At 39.3% G+C, this 18039-nt stretch overlaps 1 protein-coding gene across 3 annotated transcripts in view; it reads right to left on the reverse strand.

Annotated features, from left to right (window-relative positions):
* Positions 1 to 18039, reverse strand: part of NTN4 (netrin 4) — a 121546-nt gene that overhangs the window by 67014 nt on the left and 36493 nt on the right. For 2 of the 3 annotated variants that reach the window (XM_055395252.2, XM_055395253.2), the window contains exon 3: positions 7720 to 7998. The exons of the other annotated variant lie outside the window; for it this stretch is intronic. In XM_055395252.2, coding sequence (XP_055251227.2) covers positions 7720 to 7998 — 279 coding nt within the window. The remainder of the gene's footprint in view (positions 1 to 7719; positions 7999 to 18039) is intronic. 3 annotated transcript variants of the gene reach the window in all.

Raw genomic sequence — 18039 nt, forward strand, 5'->3', positions numbered from 1 at the left:
CAACTATCTATGAGATGGACCTTCCAAATGCTACAGCACTGAAAAGGAATTAGTCTTAAGAAAATTTGCAAAGTGATATGTTAAACTCATTTTTGTATCTTTACAATACTCAAAATTTGACCTAAATATACATGTGATTCACTTTCTGCAAAGGATGTTCATGAAAAGTTGAATGTACAAAATATAGTATTTGGAGAATCAACCTTATTTTCCTATTGGCTTGTATTTTATTTTCAGAGATGTCAGCTCTCACACTAACATCTTAGCTTTCCAGTATTTTTATCCTTTAACCTCTCTGTTAAGCAGTCCAAAGCCCATACTTAAATGTTCTGGGGAACCTTTGAAAGGAACTTCACAGGGAATTGCTTTCCTGAACGCAAAAATTATTTTGTAACACCTCTAGTTCTTAAGTCTTCTGGTTTCCTAATCATCAAATAAAAAGAGTAATCTTAGGCAACTTTTGCCATTAAAATAGAGTATGTCTTACTGTTTAGAGGGAAAATAAGGCTAGATTCGTGTGCAGTCTTATGGTCAAAACACCAACAATTTCCAACCATGAACATATCTTCCTGACTTGTCCTGTTTCCTAGTAAGGAGACACAAGGTAGTAATGAAGTATAAAGAACATTATGTACACCTTGTATTATTATATCTGTAGTTACTCATTGCCAAGGGACTACTGGCAAAGCTATACCATACTAACGTAGGAACACTGAAATGAGAACATTAAGATTTTGAAATGAGTTGAGAATAGTCCCACACTGTGTCAAGTTGGCAGTTTCTATTTTGTTAATATTAGGAACAACATTGTGTCCCCGTTGGTGATAGGATTACCCATTCCTCTATGTGACACATCAAATGCGTGCGGTTGCTGCTGCCTTTCATTAGCTGTGAAAATGATTTAGGGCTGGAGATGGAAGTAAAGAATGGTAGTACCAGAAATCCCTCTTTCTAGTAAAACCAACGATACTCATCAAAGATGATTCACACTCCCCAAAAGACAGGTACTTCTATTTTCTTTGTAGATTTTCCAGACTTGTTTTTACTCTTTCTTCCCTTTGGGCCATTTCACTAATGAATAGAAGAGAAGAGAGAACCAATGATAATTTCAGGTTCAACATTAAAATGCAGATGACTTGGATAGATTACCTATTCCTATGAAAGCAATCTCTTTAGTGAGAACTTTTTCCTTGGTAGCATATTGAGGGTAGAGGTGGGGTACAGTAATAAGAACTCTGAATGTATATCACTGTGACTATAAGCAGGTAAATTAATCTCTCTGTACCTCAGTTTCCCTTATCTGTGAAACAGTATTGGAAATGTTCATCTTCCAGGATTGTAGTAAGGATCAAGGGGAAAAAAATGCATGGGAACGGGCTTTATAAAATGTAAAATTTGGTGGTGGAAATAGTCTTTGCTCTCTTGTGTCCTCATTGCTCAGTTTATTTATTATTTATTTATTGGCCATGGCACACTGACCTGCATCTTCCGCAATAAAAGTGCAAAGTCCTAACCACTGGACCACCAGAGAATTCCCTTTGCTCGGTTTAGATTCCATGATCCATGATGATTATTAATTACTTGAATATACCTCCACCTCTCTTGCCCTCATGTCCTTTCTATGCCCTTTTTTACTCTTTCCTTGACATATTATCAACTCTGTATAGATTAAATTTTTACAGTACAACAACAATAAAAAGGGATGGACGATGAATTTAACCTGAGCTCTACTCTTCATTAACTTTTGGGAGGTCAGTTAGCATTCCCAAGCCTCAGTTCCTCATCTGAGAAAGAACGTGATGATGACACTTCACCCAGTTGTTGTGAAAATTAAATTCAATAACACCTGTAACATGACAGCACAAAACCTGGCACACAGTAAGTGGTAACTATTATTAGTAGTATTTATAATCCATGATAATTATTTTTTTTCTCTACTGAGAACTCAGACCTGACACTAATTTACAAATGTTCATTTCCAAATATACATGTATGTTTGCTATAAAAATGTTTTTAAATTTTGATTTAATATTCTCATTTAATAACCTTATTGTTTTTAAACCCTATGTTCTTTTCCTTAATACCTTGAAGAGCCAAGAGCTTTCAAATTAATACATATTCACAGTACAGCAAAGAATTTTTAAAAAGAATATAAAACTATGGCCTTAAATCTGTCCTAAACTTATAAAATATGACATATAAGATGTACAAATATAAATATGTGAATAAAAGTATTCAAATTCAGAAAAGAACAATGTTTGTAATGACACTATATGAATGATTCTGCCACCTGCCTTACACAGCTAGTAGCTAAGTAATACCTTCCTCAAACCTCACTCTATGGTTCCACAAGTTTTGATGTTTACCTTCAGATTTAGAACACATTAGTCAAAATACTGACACTCTTTTATAAAAGTTTCTGGTTACAAAAGAAAAATCCACCTTAACCTTAGTGTAACTCAAGGCATTTAAACAATTCTCCACGGCATTCTAAGGCCTCTGTGTTATCCAATGAATGGTATTTTAGTAAAACAATGAAACATTCCATGTTCCTTCTTATTACCATCCATCATCCCACAGCTGTAAAATTGCCAACTGCTGGGAAAAAGGGAACTAAATCAGTCCTCCCCAGCTGCACAGAGAAAAAGCTTAAGATCTCCCCACCACATCATTTCTGGGATCCCAGCAGACTGGAATCAAAGTACCGTTTTCCTTGACACATCACCCCTGGCTAGCCTTATAAACATGTCAAAAAGTACCTACTCTATGATTTATTCTTGTCGCTACTGGGAAAGAAGTGTCTGTGAGAGAAGTGGTAGAAAAGACAATACAAGATAACAATAGTGATGTAAATAGTGGCTACCGAATGTCAGGCACTGGCTACCCTGATTTCAAGCCTCACAATAACTGTGTAAGGTAGACACTGATCTCACTTCCTTAGGGAAAATTTTCTTGCTGCAGTGGCACCAGACTCGTTGTTTTTCATAGAACATGATTTCTATAATATGATCTACCGATAAAACCCCTCAGCTATGGGAGGACAAACAGGCTGACCATTAATGTCAGAACTAGGGCTTCTCACGAAGCCTCTAATATGGGCTATTTCTCCTGCCGGATCCACAAAGGAACCCCCAACACCATAGAGTGCTTTCTTTAAAGCTTCCACAATATTACAGTGGAGTGATGGGCAGGTTTTGGGGGGCTTTTTCTTACACATGTAAATTCTTAGAGAAAAGTTGTAAATATAAGGATGGGGAAGAATTTAGAGTCACAAAGCCACCAATGTTTCTGCCCCATTTCACTATATGTTCTTTTTTGAGAAACATTGCTGAGTGTTAGCACTGTGGTTGAAAGAAATGATTCACTTACCATCATCCACCCTTCCTTTATCCTCCTTGTGAATCTCACAAGCTCAGAGGCTGAAGACAAGGTTTTCTCTGTTCTCTCTCATCAGGGAACTCACTGAGTGACCTGGTGGCTATCATGAGAGAGGCAGCCCAGTTGCCTGTGTCCCCTGCCACAGAGATGTGGCTGACTTTGTCATGTAGATGGAGAATTCCTTGGTTGGCCACTCCACCTACTTAGGTGGGTGTTCAGTTCAGTTCAGTCGCTCAGTCGTGTCCGACTCTTTGCAACCCCATGAATCACAGCACACCAGGCCTCCCTGTCCATCACCAACTCCCAGAGTTCACTCAAACTCATGTCCATTGAGTCGGTGATGCCATCCAGCCATCTCATTCTCCGTCGTCCCCTTCTCCTCCCGCCCCCAATCCTTCCCAGCATCAGAGTCTTTTCCAGTGAGTCAACTCGTCGCATGAGGTGGCCAAAGTATTGCAGTTTCAGCTTTAGCATCAGTCCTTCCAGTGAACACCCAGGATTGATCTCTTTTAGAATGGACTGGTTGGATCTCCTTGCAGTCCAAGGGACTCTCAAGAGTCTTCTCCAGCATCACAGTTCAAAAGCATCAATTATTCGGCGATCAGCTTTCTTCACAGTCCAACTCTCACATCCATACATGACCACGGGAAAAACCATAGCCTTGACTAGACGGACCTTGGTTGGCAAAGTAATGTCTCTGCTTTTTAATATGCTATCCAGGTTGGTCATAACTTTCCTTCCAAGGAGTTTGCGTCTTTTAATTTCATGGCTGCAATCAGCATCTGCAGTGATTTTGGAGCCCAAAAAATAAAGTCTGACACTGTTTCCACTGTTTCCCCATCTATTTCCCATGAAGTGATGGGACCAGATGCCATGATCTTTGTTTTCTGAATGTTGAGCTTCAAGCTAACTTTTTCACTCTCCTCTTTCACTTTCATCAAGAGGCTTTTGAGTTCCTCTTCACTTTCTGCCATAAGGGTGGTGTCATCTGCATATATGAGGTTATTTATATTTCTCCCAGCAATCTTGATTCCAGCTTTTGCTTCTTCCAGCCCAGCGTTCCTCATGATGTAGACTGCATATAAGTTAAATAAGCAGGGTGATGATATACAACCTTGACGTACTCCTTTTCCTATTTGGAACCAGTCTGTTGTTCCATGTTCAGTTCTAACTGTTGCTTCCTGACCTGCATACAGGTTTCTCAAGAGGTAGGTCAGGGTGGTCTGGTATTCCCATGTCTTTCAGAATTTTCACCAGTTTATTGTGATCCACACAGTCAAAGGCTTTGGCATAGTCAATGAAGCAGAAATAGATGGTGGGTGTTATACCTGTGAAATGAAACTTGCCAGTTTGGTCAGGGATGTGCCGCCCATTGTGGGAGAAGCCCTCTTTCTTGAGGCTGGAGGCAAGTTGAATTTGCGCGCTAATGACACAATTGGCCATGCCTTTCATTTCTTGCAACCATTGTTTTTTGCAAATCTGGGCTGGTCTCAGGGATTAAGGCAATCAGGACTCCACTGAGAATACATGGGATGGATCAAGATCTTCAAGTGCAATTCCACCCTTTTGGCTCCATCAGCATCTTTGTAGAACCACAGTGAAGGCTCCCACATGCTCATATGTAAGCCCACGTTCTTGGCACAGGACTGGCAGAGATAAACATGAATGCCTTCTTTAATGAAGTGCTGCACAGCCCAGACATCCTTGTTACCATCACCACTGGCAAAGCCCTTGATCATCTGGCTGAAGATTATATAGAATGGTTGTATTTTAAGACTTCTGCCATCAGCAGACCAGGTCAGAAAGGGGCACTGAGGTGACTCTGCCTTGCTGCTGGTACCAATAACATCTTACTTCAAATCTGGGTATTGAGGCCCACAGTGGCACTGGGGCAGCAGTGGCTGAGGCTGAAGCACTGGGAATTGATGATGTCCCTACCAGGTAGTGTATAAAAATGCTTGCTTTTATTGAGGGGCCACAGGTAGGTCTGGCTGTCATTGCCCTCAGAGGCACAGAGGGATCCCTCTGGAGAGATAGTCACAGTGGTCAGGTAGCCTGGGGGGCTGATATGCTTGGTCTTCAGTTTGCAGTTTACCAGGCTTCGTATCTTGACCAGCTTGTCCCAGGCACAGGAGACAATGATGGGATTGCTGCTATTGAATGAGAAGCATATGCAAGACACCCCTCTCAGTGGCTCTCACTCTAGACAGTGTATTTGCAAATACCCAGAATATATAATAAAAACTTTCAGGATTTTCTCTTCAGCCTTAGAAAGTGTTGCTAGAATTGGCATAGGATTGGCAGAGATATCTGCCAATTTGAAAGTTTATAATCAGAAGATTTACTTTGAAAAAAAAAAAGAAAGAAGTTATTGCTTTTAAATGCATACCCATGAATGTTTTACAAGGCTCTTGAGAACTCTGGTAATTTAGTTTGGTTGATCAGAGTCATTCAGGTTGTCTCATAGGTCATGAGACAAATCAAATGTGGCCTATTCTGTGCCACTCATGTTTTGGGGGCCTCTAAGCTTGTATCCATCCTCAGGACTCTACCCTGAAATTATCCTGTAAGGCTCAGGTTACAAGAGACAGTTGAAGAAACAAGAGGCCAGTGTCATAGTCTGTTTGGGCTGCTAGAAGAAAGGACTATAGACTGGGTAGATTATAAAGGACAGAGATTTATTTCTCAGTTTTGAAGGCTGAACGTCTGAGATCCAGGTGTCAGCCTGGTCAGGTACTGGTGAAAGCCTTCTTCCAGGTTGCAGACTGCTCACTGTGTCCTCACAGGACAGAAGGAGAGCTAGCAAGCTGTCTGGCCTCTTCTTTTCAGGGCACTAATTCCATTCATGAGGGCTCCACTCTCATGACCTAATCACTTCCCAAAGGCTCCATCTCCATGTATCATCACACTGGGACTAAGGGATCAACAGAAAAATTTGGGGGTGGGGACACAAACATTCAGTACATTGCAGCCTGCAGGCTCTCCTTTCACTAATGCACCTAAATATAATGGCAGAAATTACTAACATCTTACCTCATACAGACTTGTTTTCAGTCTGGTTGACATGTCTCTAGAATATCTAGGTTACTTTCTATTTGACTAATACCTGAACCCAGTTAACTTAGGTATAAAAAATTATTTCATCATTTATTTGAAACAATATTGATTCAAAAACCCATTAATAAGTAGAAACTAGTACATGTTTGTTGAATGAATATTGCACTTTCTTCTGCTTGGGAGTCCCAGCTTCACTTCGAAGTAATAGCATTATTTCTATTCTTGTTACTTCCTGGCTGCTGTCCTAATCATTTCAGTTACCCCAGTGCTACTCTGCACCCTGCCAACTCAGCCCAGCTAACAAGATTATCAGGCTGGCTAACTGGTTCATGGTCCCTGGTGGCTCTATCCTGTATCAGGGCTGGTAGAAAGAAGATAAATGTGTATGTCAACTCTTTAGGTAATAAAGTAAGGATATTCTGAAGCCTTTTAAGTTTATTTATTTTTTATTTGGTTTGATTAGAAGTATCAGAAGAAAATATAAAATTAAAGAATCAGAATGCTCTCCTATTTCCCTATTCTCTATTCATACCTCCACATGAATCCCAACATGGTACTAGATGTCTGAGACACTCTGTGTCTTTTTTGGAAGAAGATGAGATGAGGACAAATGGTGACAAATTTACATCCTCTCCCTGTTCCTATGTCGCTATCATTCAACCAAATACCTGCTGAGCACCCTGGCTCAGGTAAGAGATCCTGAGGATACAAAGGTCACACAGTGTCTGTCCTCCTGGGAGATGCAAACAAGTAAAAGTTCACAGGAAAGTGCAATGAGAAGTGTGAGCCTCGAGGAAAGAGCATTTAAGTCTGCCTTAGGGTGAGACGCCACTCTTAAGAGAGGAAAATTATTATTCATTCTACTGGCTGGCAAGCAGAAGATACCAGGAATTAAACTAAGGTTCTTATTTTTTACACTCTAAAATCCATTTAACAATAGTACCCATTTACTGTCAAAGCTGGTTTCTATGTGATAATGCCACAAATATGATTATGCTAACCTCTCCTACTGCTCACCTTACACTTTGTATCTGAAGTTCATGGTACTAAAATCTGGCATGAATGTTTTCCAAGGAATCTGGTTATCATACTTGACTATTTATAATTCAAAAATGGAAGATTAAAAAACAACAACAAGTTAATAGGCACATCCTGGGATGACCATGGCGTTGGAGGAGTGAATCATCAGAGGAAGAAAGAAGCACTATGCAGGCACAGACTCACTGTGAGAGGATTTGGACTATCTAAGGATTTTTTTCATAAGTGAGGACTTGTTTTACATACCACGTGGAATGTTCCAGGGGCCTTGACAGGTCTGAAGCCATCAATAGGCATGCAATGATCAGCATGGCCGTTACAGAAGCAGCTGCCCTTAACAATGAAATCATAGATTGCATAGTGTGTAAAATGTTGAGGCTTTGCATTCAGGTGGTTTCTCTGACAGGGACAAGACTGTCGTTTGAGCAGCTGCACACGGAGGTTGGTGATCTTCAGCTGCTCCTGCACCTTGGCACTGTAAGGGTTCTCCATATCATTCGGTGGTGACAAAGCTCTGAAAATAACCTGTAAAGAAAAAGAAAACGCAGTGCATATACAGGACTGTGTGCAAACCCTGAACTCTTACCCCGTGTAGTCCTGCTTTGCTTTATACCTTTCATCATCTACAAATGATAAAATAAGAGGGTTTCAGACCTTGATCCCATCTGGGGAAGAGCTGCCCTATTATTCCAAGGAACAGATGTGCTGACTGTTTGGATGCAGAAGTATAAACTGAGTAACAGCAGAAACCTGACTCTTGGGATAAAGGCAGCCATACAAAGATCTTGGGAGAAGAGCCTTCCAGGCAGAAGGAACGGCCAGTTTAAAGAACTTTAAGTAGAATCAAGCTTGGTTTATTGAAGGAAGAACAACAAGATCAGTGTGACCAGAGTCCAGGGGACAAGGGGACAATGTTTGGAGAGGAGGACAGAGCCCTTGTATGACAGATTATGAATAGAGTGCCCTTTAAAGGCCATGGTAGAGTCATTCTAACTGTAGTGGGAAGCCACTGGAGGTGATAGGCAGAGAAGTGATGTGATCTGATTTGCATTTTTAAAAAAGAGAACTTACTTTTGTGAGGAGGGTGGATTACAAAGAGTAAAGAACAGAAGCAAGAAGACCAGTTAGGGAGAGACTGCAAAATAATAAAGATCCAGGCACTTATATTTCTAAATGAGGTATGACCCTTTCAAAGATTCATCAGTTATTAACTGAGGCCACTTCCACTAGAAATATTTTTGGTCCTCCTTTTCTGGATCTGCCTGGCAAGCTTGTGGCATATATTTGGAATATTTTTGTGTGTTCATCACTCAGTCATGTCCAACTCTGCAACCCCATGGACTGTAGCCTGCCAGGTTCCTCTGTGCATGGAATTCTCCAGGCAAGAATATTGGAGTGAGTTGTCATTTCCTTCTTCAGGGAATCTTCCCAACCCAGGGAATGAACTCAGGTCTCCTGCATTGCAGGCAGATGCTTTACCATCTGAGCTACTAGGGAAGCCCAAAAGTGAAGTCACTCAGTTGTGTCTGACTCTCTATGATCTCATGGATTGTAGCCTTCCAGGCTCCTCCGTCCATGGGATTTTCCAAGCAAGAATACTGGAGTGGGTTGCCATTTCCTTCTCCAGGGGATCTTCCCAACCCAGGGATCAAACCCAGGTCTCCCCTCATTGCAGGCAGACTCTTTACCATCTAAGCCACCAGGGAAGCCACAATATTTTTACTGGCAGTAAACATACAACCCTTTGAGAATGGATCTGATTTCTGAAATTAGTCAAAAGTCATTTAAATCCAGAGAAGGCAATGGCAACCCATTCCAGTACTCTTGCCTGGAGAATCCCAGGGACAGGGGAGCCTGGTGGGCCGCCGTCTATGGGGTCGCACGGAGTCAGACACAACTGAAGTGACTTAGCAGCAGCATTTAAATCCAATGCAGTAAGTAATAAACTTGATTGAGCTAGTTAACAGCACTTTTGGTGAAAAGCAAGGTATAATTAAGTAATGATTTTTTTTGTTTAGGTTATAGATAGATTCTGTAGGCAATTTAAGGTGTTAGGAGGGAGGCAGGAAAACCAGAGGGAGGAAGGCTCAGAAGGGCATGTAAAGGAGTCTATGCCTTATATGGGGGTAATAACATGGGCCTTGGGGTGGGGTGATGTAAAATTCTCTAGCTGACCCATTACTTTGGAGTAGAGACAGGTTTAGAAGGAAATCACTACCTGTTGAAACCAGTGAATATAAATATAATGTAACATGAAGCATTATTAGAAGGAAGGCGACACTCATGCATGAGTTGCCTCAACACTCATGATGAGTTACACCTCATCAAGCAGTTAAACAAAACAGACAAAACCTCAATCAATCTCATTGATTTATATAGTAAGAAACACGAAGCTCCTCTGAAAAATTCTTAAAAATCTCTTGGCTTTAAAAAAAAAATGTCAAAACCCTATTTACAAAAAAACAGAAATATTTTGATAATCCCATACAGCCATCCCTTGCTATTCAGGAGGACTGGTTCCAGCACTGCCCCCACCCCAGTACCAAATTTTGCAAATGCTCAAGTCCCTTAGTTGCTCCTCCAAATCCACAGATATGAAGCCGGTGGATACAGAGAGCTGACTGTAGTATGAAATAAATTATTAAAAAGTGAGCTTTGGCTAAACTCCCATTTAGAGAGAATGTATGTAAAAGTGACTTTCCAGAAAAAAAATTTTTTATTTAAGGAATACTTTGGATAGAAAAATTTCATTTTACAAATCGATTTTGCATGGAAAGTATGAAAAGACAAGACTCTACTGTGTCGGATCAGATTTCCAGGTCTACTGGTACAGAACTGTCCTCAGTGAAATATAACTTAAGGCAAGGTGTTAATTCAATGGACACTAGGCCTCCTCCAGCCAATTCTCCATCCAGCAGCCAGAGTGATTCTTCATTAACAGAAATTGTACCACGTCCCTTGCTTAAATCCACACCCACCCAAAGACCTATTTCTCTCAGAATAAAATACAAAGTCTTTATAATGGCCTTGCTTTATTTTTTATCTTAGTGCTATTGCTACCTGCACATTATAGTTGTAGTTGTTTAATGTTTTACTAGTAGTCTTCCCAATATAGAATATAAACTTCTTTTTTTTTTGGCTGCACCACAAGGCATACAGAATTTTAGTTACCTGACCAGGGATCAAACCCATGCCCCCTGCAGTGGCAGCGAGGAGTCCTAACCACTGGACTGCCAGGGAATTCCAGTTCCCTAGAATGTGAACTTCTTGAGGGGAGTCACTGATGTATCTCAGGACAGTGCCTGGCACAGAATAGGCCTGGTATTCAATAAATTTTTGGTAAATGAATTGATTAAGTATAACATTGTTCTCAGCATTCAAATAACAGGTGAGAATTTCAAATAACTTCCTTTTATAGGGTCGTAAACAAATTCACATACTGAATTCATGTCACAGCACCAGAAGGGAACAGGAAAGTTATATTAAAGCAATAGTTATAAATGATGAATTATTAACCAGTACGTAGCTAATTGTGAACTTGCAAAACTTAAGAAAGCTGTGTCTTAAACAATAGTCTGTCCCCTTCATTCACATGTAAGGTGGCAGAAAGCAACACATTATCAACTAAACTTTTCCAACAAATAATATGTCACCTATTTGAAAGTCAATACAGAACTAATGTCTTCTGAGACCTCCCTAGGGGTCCAGTGGGTAAGACTCGTGCTCCCAATGCATGGGGCCTGGGTTCCATTCCTGCTCAGGGAATAGGATCCCACACGCCGCAGCTGAAGTTCTTGCATGCCACAACTAAGACCAGGCTCAGCCAAGTAAATAAATATTTTTTTAAAAGAATGAATGTCTTTTTCTTTGAACAATAGACTAAACTGAACATAATTTTATATTTCCAATCATTAAACAGTTTAAAAAACAGTGACTTCATTGTGAGATTTCAGTTCAGTTCAGTCATGTCTGACTCTTTACGACCCCATGAATCACAGCACGCCAGGCCTCCCTGTCCATCACCAACTCCCAGAGTTCACTCAAACTCATGTCCATCCAGCCATCTCATTTTCTGTCGTCCCCTTCTCCTCCCGCCCCCAATCCTTCCCAGCATCAGAGTTTTTTCCAGTGAGTCAACTCGTCGCATGAGGTGGCCAAAGTATTGGAGTTTCAGCTTTAGCATCAATCCTTCCAATGAACACCCAGGATTGATCTCCTCTAGAATGGACTGGTTGGATCTCCTTGCAGTCCAAGGGACTCTCAAGAGTCTTCTCCAGCACCACAGTTCAAAAGCATCAATTCTTCGGTGATCAGCTTTCTTCACAGTCCAACTCTCACATCCATACATGACCACGGGAAAAACCATAGCCTTGACTAGATGGATCTTGGTTGGCAAAGTAATGTCTCTGCTTTTTAATATACTATCTAGGTTGGTCATAACTTTCCTTCCAAGGAGTAAGTGTCTTTTAATTTCATGGCTGCAATCAGCATCCGCAGTGATTTTGGAGCCTAAAAAAATAAAGTCTGACACTGTTTCCATTGTTTTCCCATCGGAGATTTACATAGGGTTTATTTTCCATATGACTCTCAAACACTGGCATTATGATACACACCTGTGAAGAACTCTAGCTCTAAATAAGATCAGTGAAGTGGCTACCTCCCAATTTATTAACCAGTGGTGCAAGGACATGGAAAAGGGTAACCAATGCTAAGTAAATGTGTTCCACTGAAAAGTCTTTGCATACTACATTGTCACCCACCCATCCTTTTCCTGAACATTGGTGGCAACTGTTTGCTCTCTCTGCTCCTGGCACATTTCTACCCTTGACATTTACCCTAGTTCCCTCTGTCTCCCTCCCCGTGAGAATTGCTCAGCACATGCAAGACTACAGGAAGATCTGTCAATGTCCGTAGGAACTCAGAGGCTCTTTTGCTTCCTGAACCCAGACCGTGGAAGCTGAATGGTGGCTCTGTGCTTGGTGTGCATGACACCACAGTTGGCACGCTGATATCAGCAGGGAACGGGCATTGTGACCCCCGAGGCTGCGTGCTGGAAAGGAGACAGCAGAGTCCCACAGACACAAAAGTGAACGGGAATTTAAACCATGAAATCTTTTTTTCCAGAAAGGAGACGCCTTAATCTGATACCCTGGGAAATGGATCTACCCTGCACCAGGAAACAAAGAGTGTGCCAATCCAGATGCTTCAAACTTCTGGCAGGTCGCCTTTTGGGTCCCACCCAGTTTTTCTTCAAATATCCACAGAAGAATCCTGTATGGCACTACTAAAATGAAGGAAGAAACAGTGTAGAAGCTCTCCACATAACATCAGCCTCTTGTGTCTTTGTTCCCATCAGGAACTGGAAGTACACAGGGGCCATCGCTGTTCCTCTGTCTGTGATTGCTCCTGAAGATGCACTCCTAACAAGACATCATTAAAAAGCCAGAGGGGGATGAGGATCCAGCCCATTTCAATGTTTCCAGCTTGTTAGTGCTATTGGCCAGGACTTCATGATCTTAGGCTTCCCAGGTGACTCATATGGTAAAGAATCTGCCTGCAATGCAGGAGACCCTGGTTCAGTCCCTGGGTTGGGAAGATCCCCTGGAGAAGGGAATGGCTACCCACTCCAGTATTTTTGCCTGGAGAATTCCATGGACAAAGGAACCTGGCCAGTTACAGTCCATAGGGTTACAAAGAGTTGACACAACTAAGCGACTATCACTCATGATCTTATCTTTTTAACTAAGAAATTTGATTATGTTTTAGTGATTATACTATGCTCATTACCAGAAAAATCTGTCACTCAAAGTGTAGAAAACATTAAAAACCTACAATCTGATCCACCTGGAAGACAACCAGGGATGCCAGCTTGATAATATTTTTCCATCTGAACTTCTATATGTATACATACAGAGTATAATGTAAAAACTTTGGTTCAACTTAGCAATACCTTGTGAATATTCTTCCAAATCATTAAAAATAACTCTACATCAATTGTTCTCAAAGTGTGGCCTCCCAGACCACTATCATCAGTAACAACCTGGGAACTTGTTGAAAATGCAAATTCTTGGGCCCTACACCAGATTGACAAATCAAAAACTCTGAAGATGGAGCCCAGCAATCTGTTTCAACAAGCCTTCCAGATGGTTTTGAAGCACAATAACATTTGAGAAACACTGCCACATAATTTAAAAACCTGCTTAGCATTCCATTGTGTGAATATGACATAATTTATTCAGCCAGCCTGCTATCATTTGGCATCTAAATTGTTTCCAGCTTTTCAGTATAACTAATTACAAAGTACAGTGTTATAGCTAGAATATGGGAGTTTATAATAATATCTTGACACATTTCCAAATGTGAAAATCAAGAGTTATAGTTTCAAAATCTATCTAAGCTTCTTGAATGAATCATGTACCCTTTCTTACCTAATCTTTGGAATCTTCACATTTCTCAGTCTTGCCTCACTTCTCTAAGCCTGGAATGCCTCAAACTTTGCCTAAGGATCTGGATTCTTGGCTTAGGCTCTGCCATTTCTCATACCCTACTAAAACAAAGAGATCTTTAAAAAATTCTGAACAGGTTAGAATCACCTATATGTTCTTTCTTTTCTAGAATACTTACAAAAAACTCTCAATAATACTAAGAATTAGTTTTAAAAATGGCATTCTATATAGTTACACAGCATTCTATTTATACTCAGAAATTTCAAGAGTATCAACAGAGTGTGGACAAAATAAGAAGTAAAGTAATATTAGGTACATAATAGTCAAGGAAGTCTTTCCATTTTAAACTCATAATTTACATACTGTTTTATACCTAAAATTGTATTGCCTGTGTAGAATCATGATACTTCAAGAAACTTAGTTATCACATTAAAAACAACAACTTTTTAGCTGCTAGTTTGAGGACTATTTCAGGTCCAAGCTGATTACCCATTCCATGGACTCCTCTGGCACTTGTTCTTTCCATGATGGCATTTTTACACTAGTACATTGTTATTGCTTATTTACTTGTCTGTATCTCACATTAGACTCCGCTCAGTGGGCAAGGATCTTGTTTGTCTGGTTAACAGCTGTGTCCCCCAGCATGTCCCACAGTCTTTGGCAAATTGTAGCATTTCATAATTAAGTTGAATGAATAAATGAATGACTGATTTCTCCAAATAGCATTTTTTAAAAAGGAGAAGCCAAATAGGGAATAGGGTTTAGAAAAAATAAAGAAAGCAAGATGGTCTTACCACAAGTTCTGCACTCCTAATGAGGAGTATGTGAACACACATATTTGTATAAACACCTATGTAAAAATATAGGTACTATATTTCAAGTGGTTTCATAGATTCTTTCCCTTCAGTAGCACACAAGATCTTTCATGTTCTTCAGAAAACAAATCAGGCAGGCATGAGCAAGGACCCAAACACATACAAATACTAGATATTTCCCATGGTTTCTGGTCTAGTTTTTTTTTTTTTATTTACCAAAAATAGAAGCTTCAGGATCGTAACTGCAATTGTTATCTAATGGTTTTTGAAAATCTAGATAGCTTCATGTTCTCAAAAGAGCTTTTGGTTTCAATGATTTTCTCTATTTTTCTATTTTGTTTTTGCTTTTTTAAAAAAAATATATTTTTGGCTGTGCTGCGGCTTCATTACTGCTTGAGCTTTTCTCTAGTTGTGGCGAGCAGGGGCTACTATTTAGTTGGCATGACTTCTCTTGCTATGAAGCATGGGCTCTAGGTTGGGCAGGTTTCAAGAGTTGCAGCACGTGGGCTCAGTAGTTGTGGCTCCCAGGCTCTAGAACACAGGCCCAATAGTTGTGGCACTTGGGCTTAGTTGCTCCAAGGCATGTGGGATCTTCCCAGATCCGGGATCCAACCCATACCTTCTGCATTGGCAGGTGGATACTTTACCACTGAACCACCAGGGAATCCCCTTATTTTTGCTCTTGTCTTTATTACTTTCTTCTGCTTCCTTTGGGTTGCATTTTCTTTTACTAGTTTCTTGATAGAACCGTAGATCATTGTTTTGAGACCTTTTCCCCTAAGTGCTTCTTTAGCTGCAGCTCATAAATTTTTCTATGCTGTATTTTCATTTATAATTCAGCAGAAATGCTTTATAATTTTCCCTTCTATGTCTTCTTTGACCCATGGGTTATTCAAAAATGTATAATTTCCAAATATTTGGGGATTTCCCAGATACCTTCCTATAACTGATTTCTAAGTAATTCCTTTGTGATCAGAGAATAAACTTTGTATGATTTGAATATTTTTATATTTCTTGGCACCTGTCTTATGACCCAGTATATGACATATCTTGATAAATGCCTTTGAAAAGATTTATATTCTACTGTTGTTGGTGAAGTGTTACATAAATGTTAATTACATCTAGTTGGTTGATAATGTAATTCAAATCATCTATACTCTTTTCCCTACTTGTTAATTCATGATTTTCTCTACTTATTATATCAATTTCAGTGAGAAAGTTATTGAAATCTCTGACTATAATGATCAGTTTATCTATTCCTTCTTGCAATTTTTGCCACATTCATTTTGAAGCCTTTTTATTAGGTGCATAAACATTTAGGGTTGTCATGTTCTCTTGATGAACTGGCTCCTTAATCAGTATGAAATGTCCCTCTTTATCCCTGGCAATATTCTTTGATCTGAAATTTACTTTGTCTGATAATAATATAGTCACTATCAGAAGCTTTTGATTAGTCTCAGCACTTATCTTTTTCCACTCTTCTCCCTTTAAATTATTTACATCTTAACATTTAAAATGGATTTCTTATAAGCAGCATGATTGTGTCTTTTAAAATTTTTTATTCAATCTCATAATCTCTGCCTTTAATTGGAGTGTTTAAGCCTTTTAAATGTAATATGATACACGTTGTGTTTAATCTACCATCTTGGTTTTTGTTTTATATTGTGTCCCCCTTCTTTTTCTATTTTCCATTAGATTGAACATTTTAGGGTCCTTTATATTTCCATTTTTATTAGTTATAACTCTTTTTAAAAAAATAGAAATTGCCTTAGGATTTATAGTATACATCTTTAACTTAGCACAGTCTGTCTTTAAGTAATATTTCCATTCCGTTCCGTTGCTCAGTCGTGTCCGACTCTTTGCGACCCCGTGGACTGTAGCCTACCAGGCTTCTCCATCCATGGGATTCTCCAGGCAAGAATACTGGAGTGGGTTTCCATTTCCTTCTCCAGGGGATCTTCCTGACCCAGGGATCGAACCTGGATCTCCCGCATTGGAGGCAGACGCGTTAACCTCTGAGCCACCAGGGAAGCCCTAAGTAATGTTTACTACCTCACAAACAGTATAAGAAACATAACAGTGTACTCCCTTCCTTCTTCTCAACCTGTGTCACTGTTGTCATGCATTTGACTTCTATCTATTATAGACTCCACCACATATTGTTAATACTTTTCCTCTAAAATGTCAATTATCTTTTAAAGAGATTTTAAAAATAAGAAAAAAGTATTTTACACATAGCCACCTATTTTCCCTTTTTGATGACCTTCATTCCTTTACAAAGATCTAGATATCCTTCTGCCTGAAGGATTTCTTTTTAAATTTTTCTGTAATGCAGGTCTGCTGGTTGCCTTTTCATGCCTGAAAAAGTCTATTTCTTCTTCATTTCTGAAAGATATTTTTGCTGGGTATAGAAGTCTAGGTTAACTTTTTTTTCCTGTCAATACTTTCAGGATTCTGCTCAACTATCTTTTGGCTTGCATTGTTTCTGTACAAAAGCTGCCATTCTTGTATTTATTCTTTTGTATATAATGTGTTATTTTTTTGTCCCCCTCTGGCTGCTTTTAAGTTTGTCTCTTTGCTATTTGTTGTTAAACTATTTGATTATGATGTGCCCTGGGATAGTTTTCTTCCATTTCATGTGTCTAAGGTTTGTTATACTTGTTTGTTTAAGGTTTGTTGGATCTATAAATTTATAGTACAATCAAATTTAGAAAAACTTCATCCATTATTCCTTACATTTTTTGCTGTTCCTTTCCTCTCCTTCATGGATACCAACTTATACATGTACTACAGCTCACTGATTTATTTATTTTTTTAAATTGCTGATTTATTTATTTTTCTGCCTTTTGAAGAAGTGCCGCTACACAGAAAACCCTAAACTCTACCAGAAAACTACTAGAGCTAATCAATAAATACAGTAAAGTTGCAGGATATAAAATCAATACACAGAAATCCCTTGCATTCCTATACACTAATAATGAGAAAATAGAAAGAGACATTAAGGAAACTATTCCATTCACTGTTGCAACGAAAAGAATAAAATACTTAGGAATATATCTACCTAAAGAAACAAAAGACCTGTACATATAAAACTATAAAACACTGGTGAAAGTAATCAAAGAGGACACTCATAGATAGAGAAATATACCATGTTCATGCATTGGAAGAATAAATATTATGAAAATGAGTATACTACCCAAAGTAATTTATACATTCAATGTAATCCCTATCAAACTACCAACGATATTTTTCACAGAGCTAGAACAAATAATCTCACAATTTGTATGGAAATACAAAAAACCTCG

Source organism: Moschus berezovskii, chromosome 6 (assembly GCF_049115385.1).
Source record: "Moschus berezovskii isolate FMDL1 chromosome 6, NW_MosBer_1.0, whole genome shotgun sequence".
NCBI classification, from domain to species: domain Eukaryota; kingdom Metazoa; phylum Chordata; class Mammalia; order Artiodactyla; family Moschidae; genus Moschus; species Moschus berezovskii.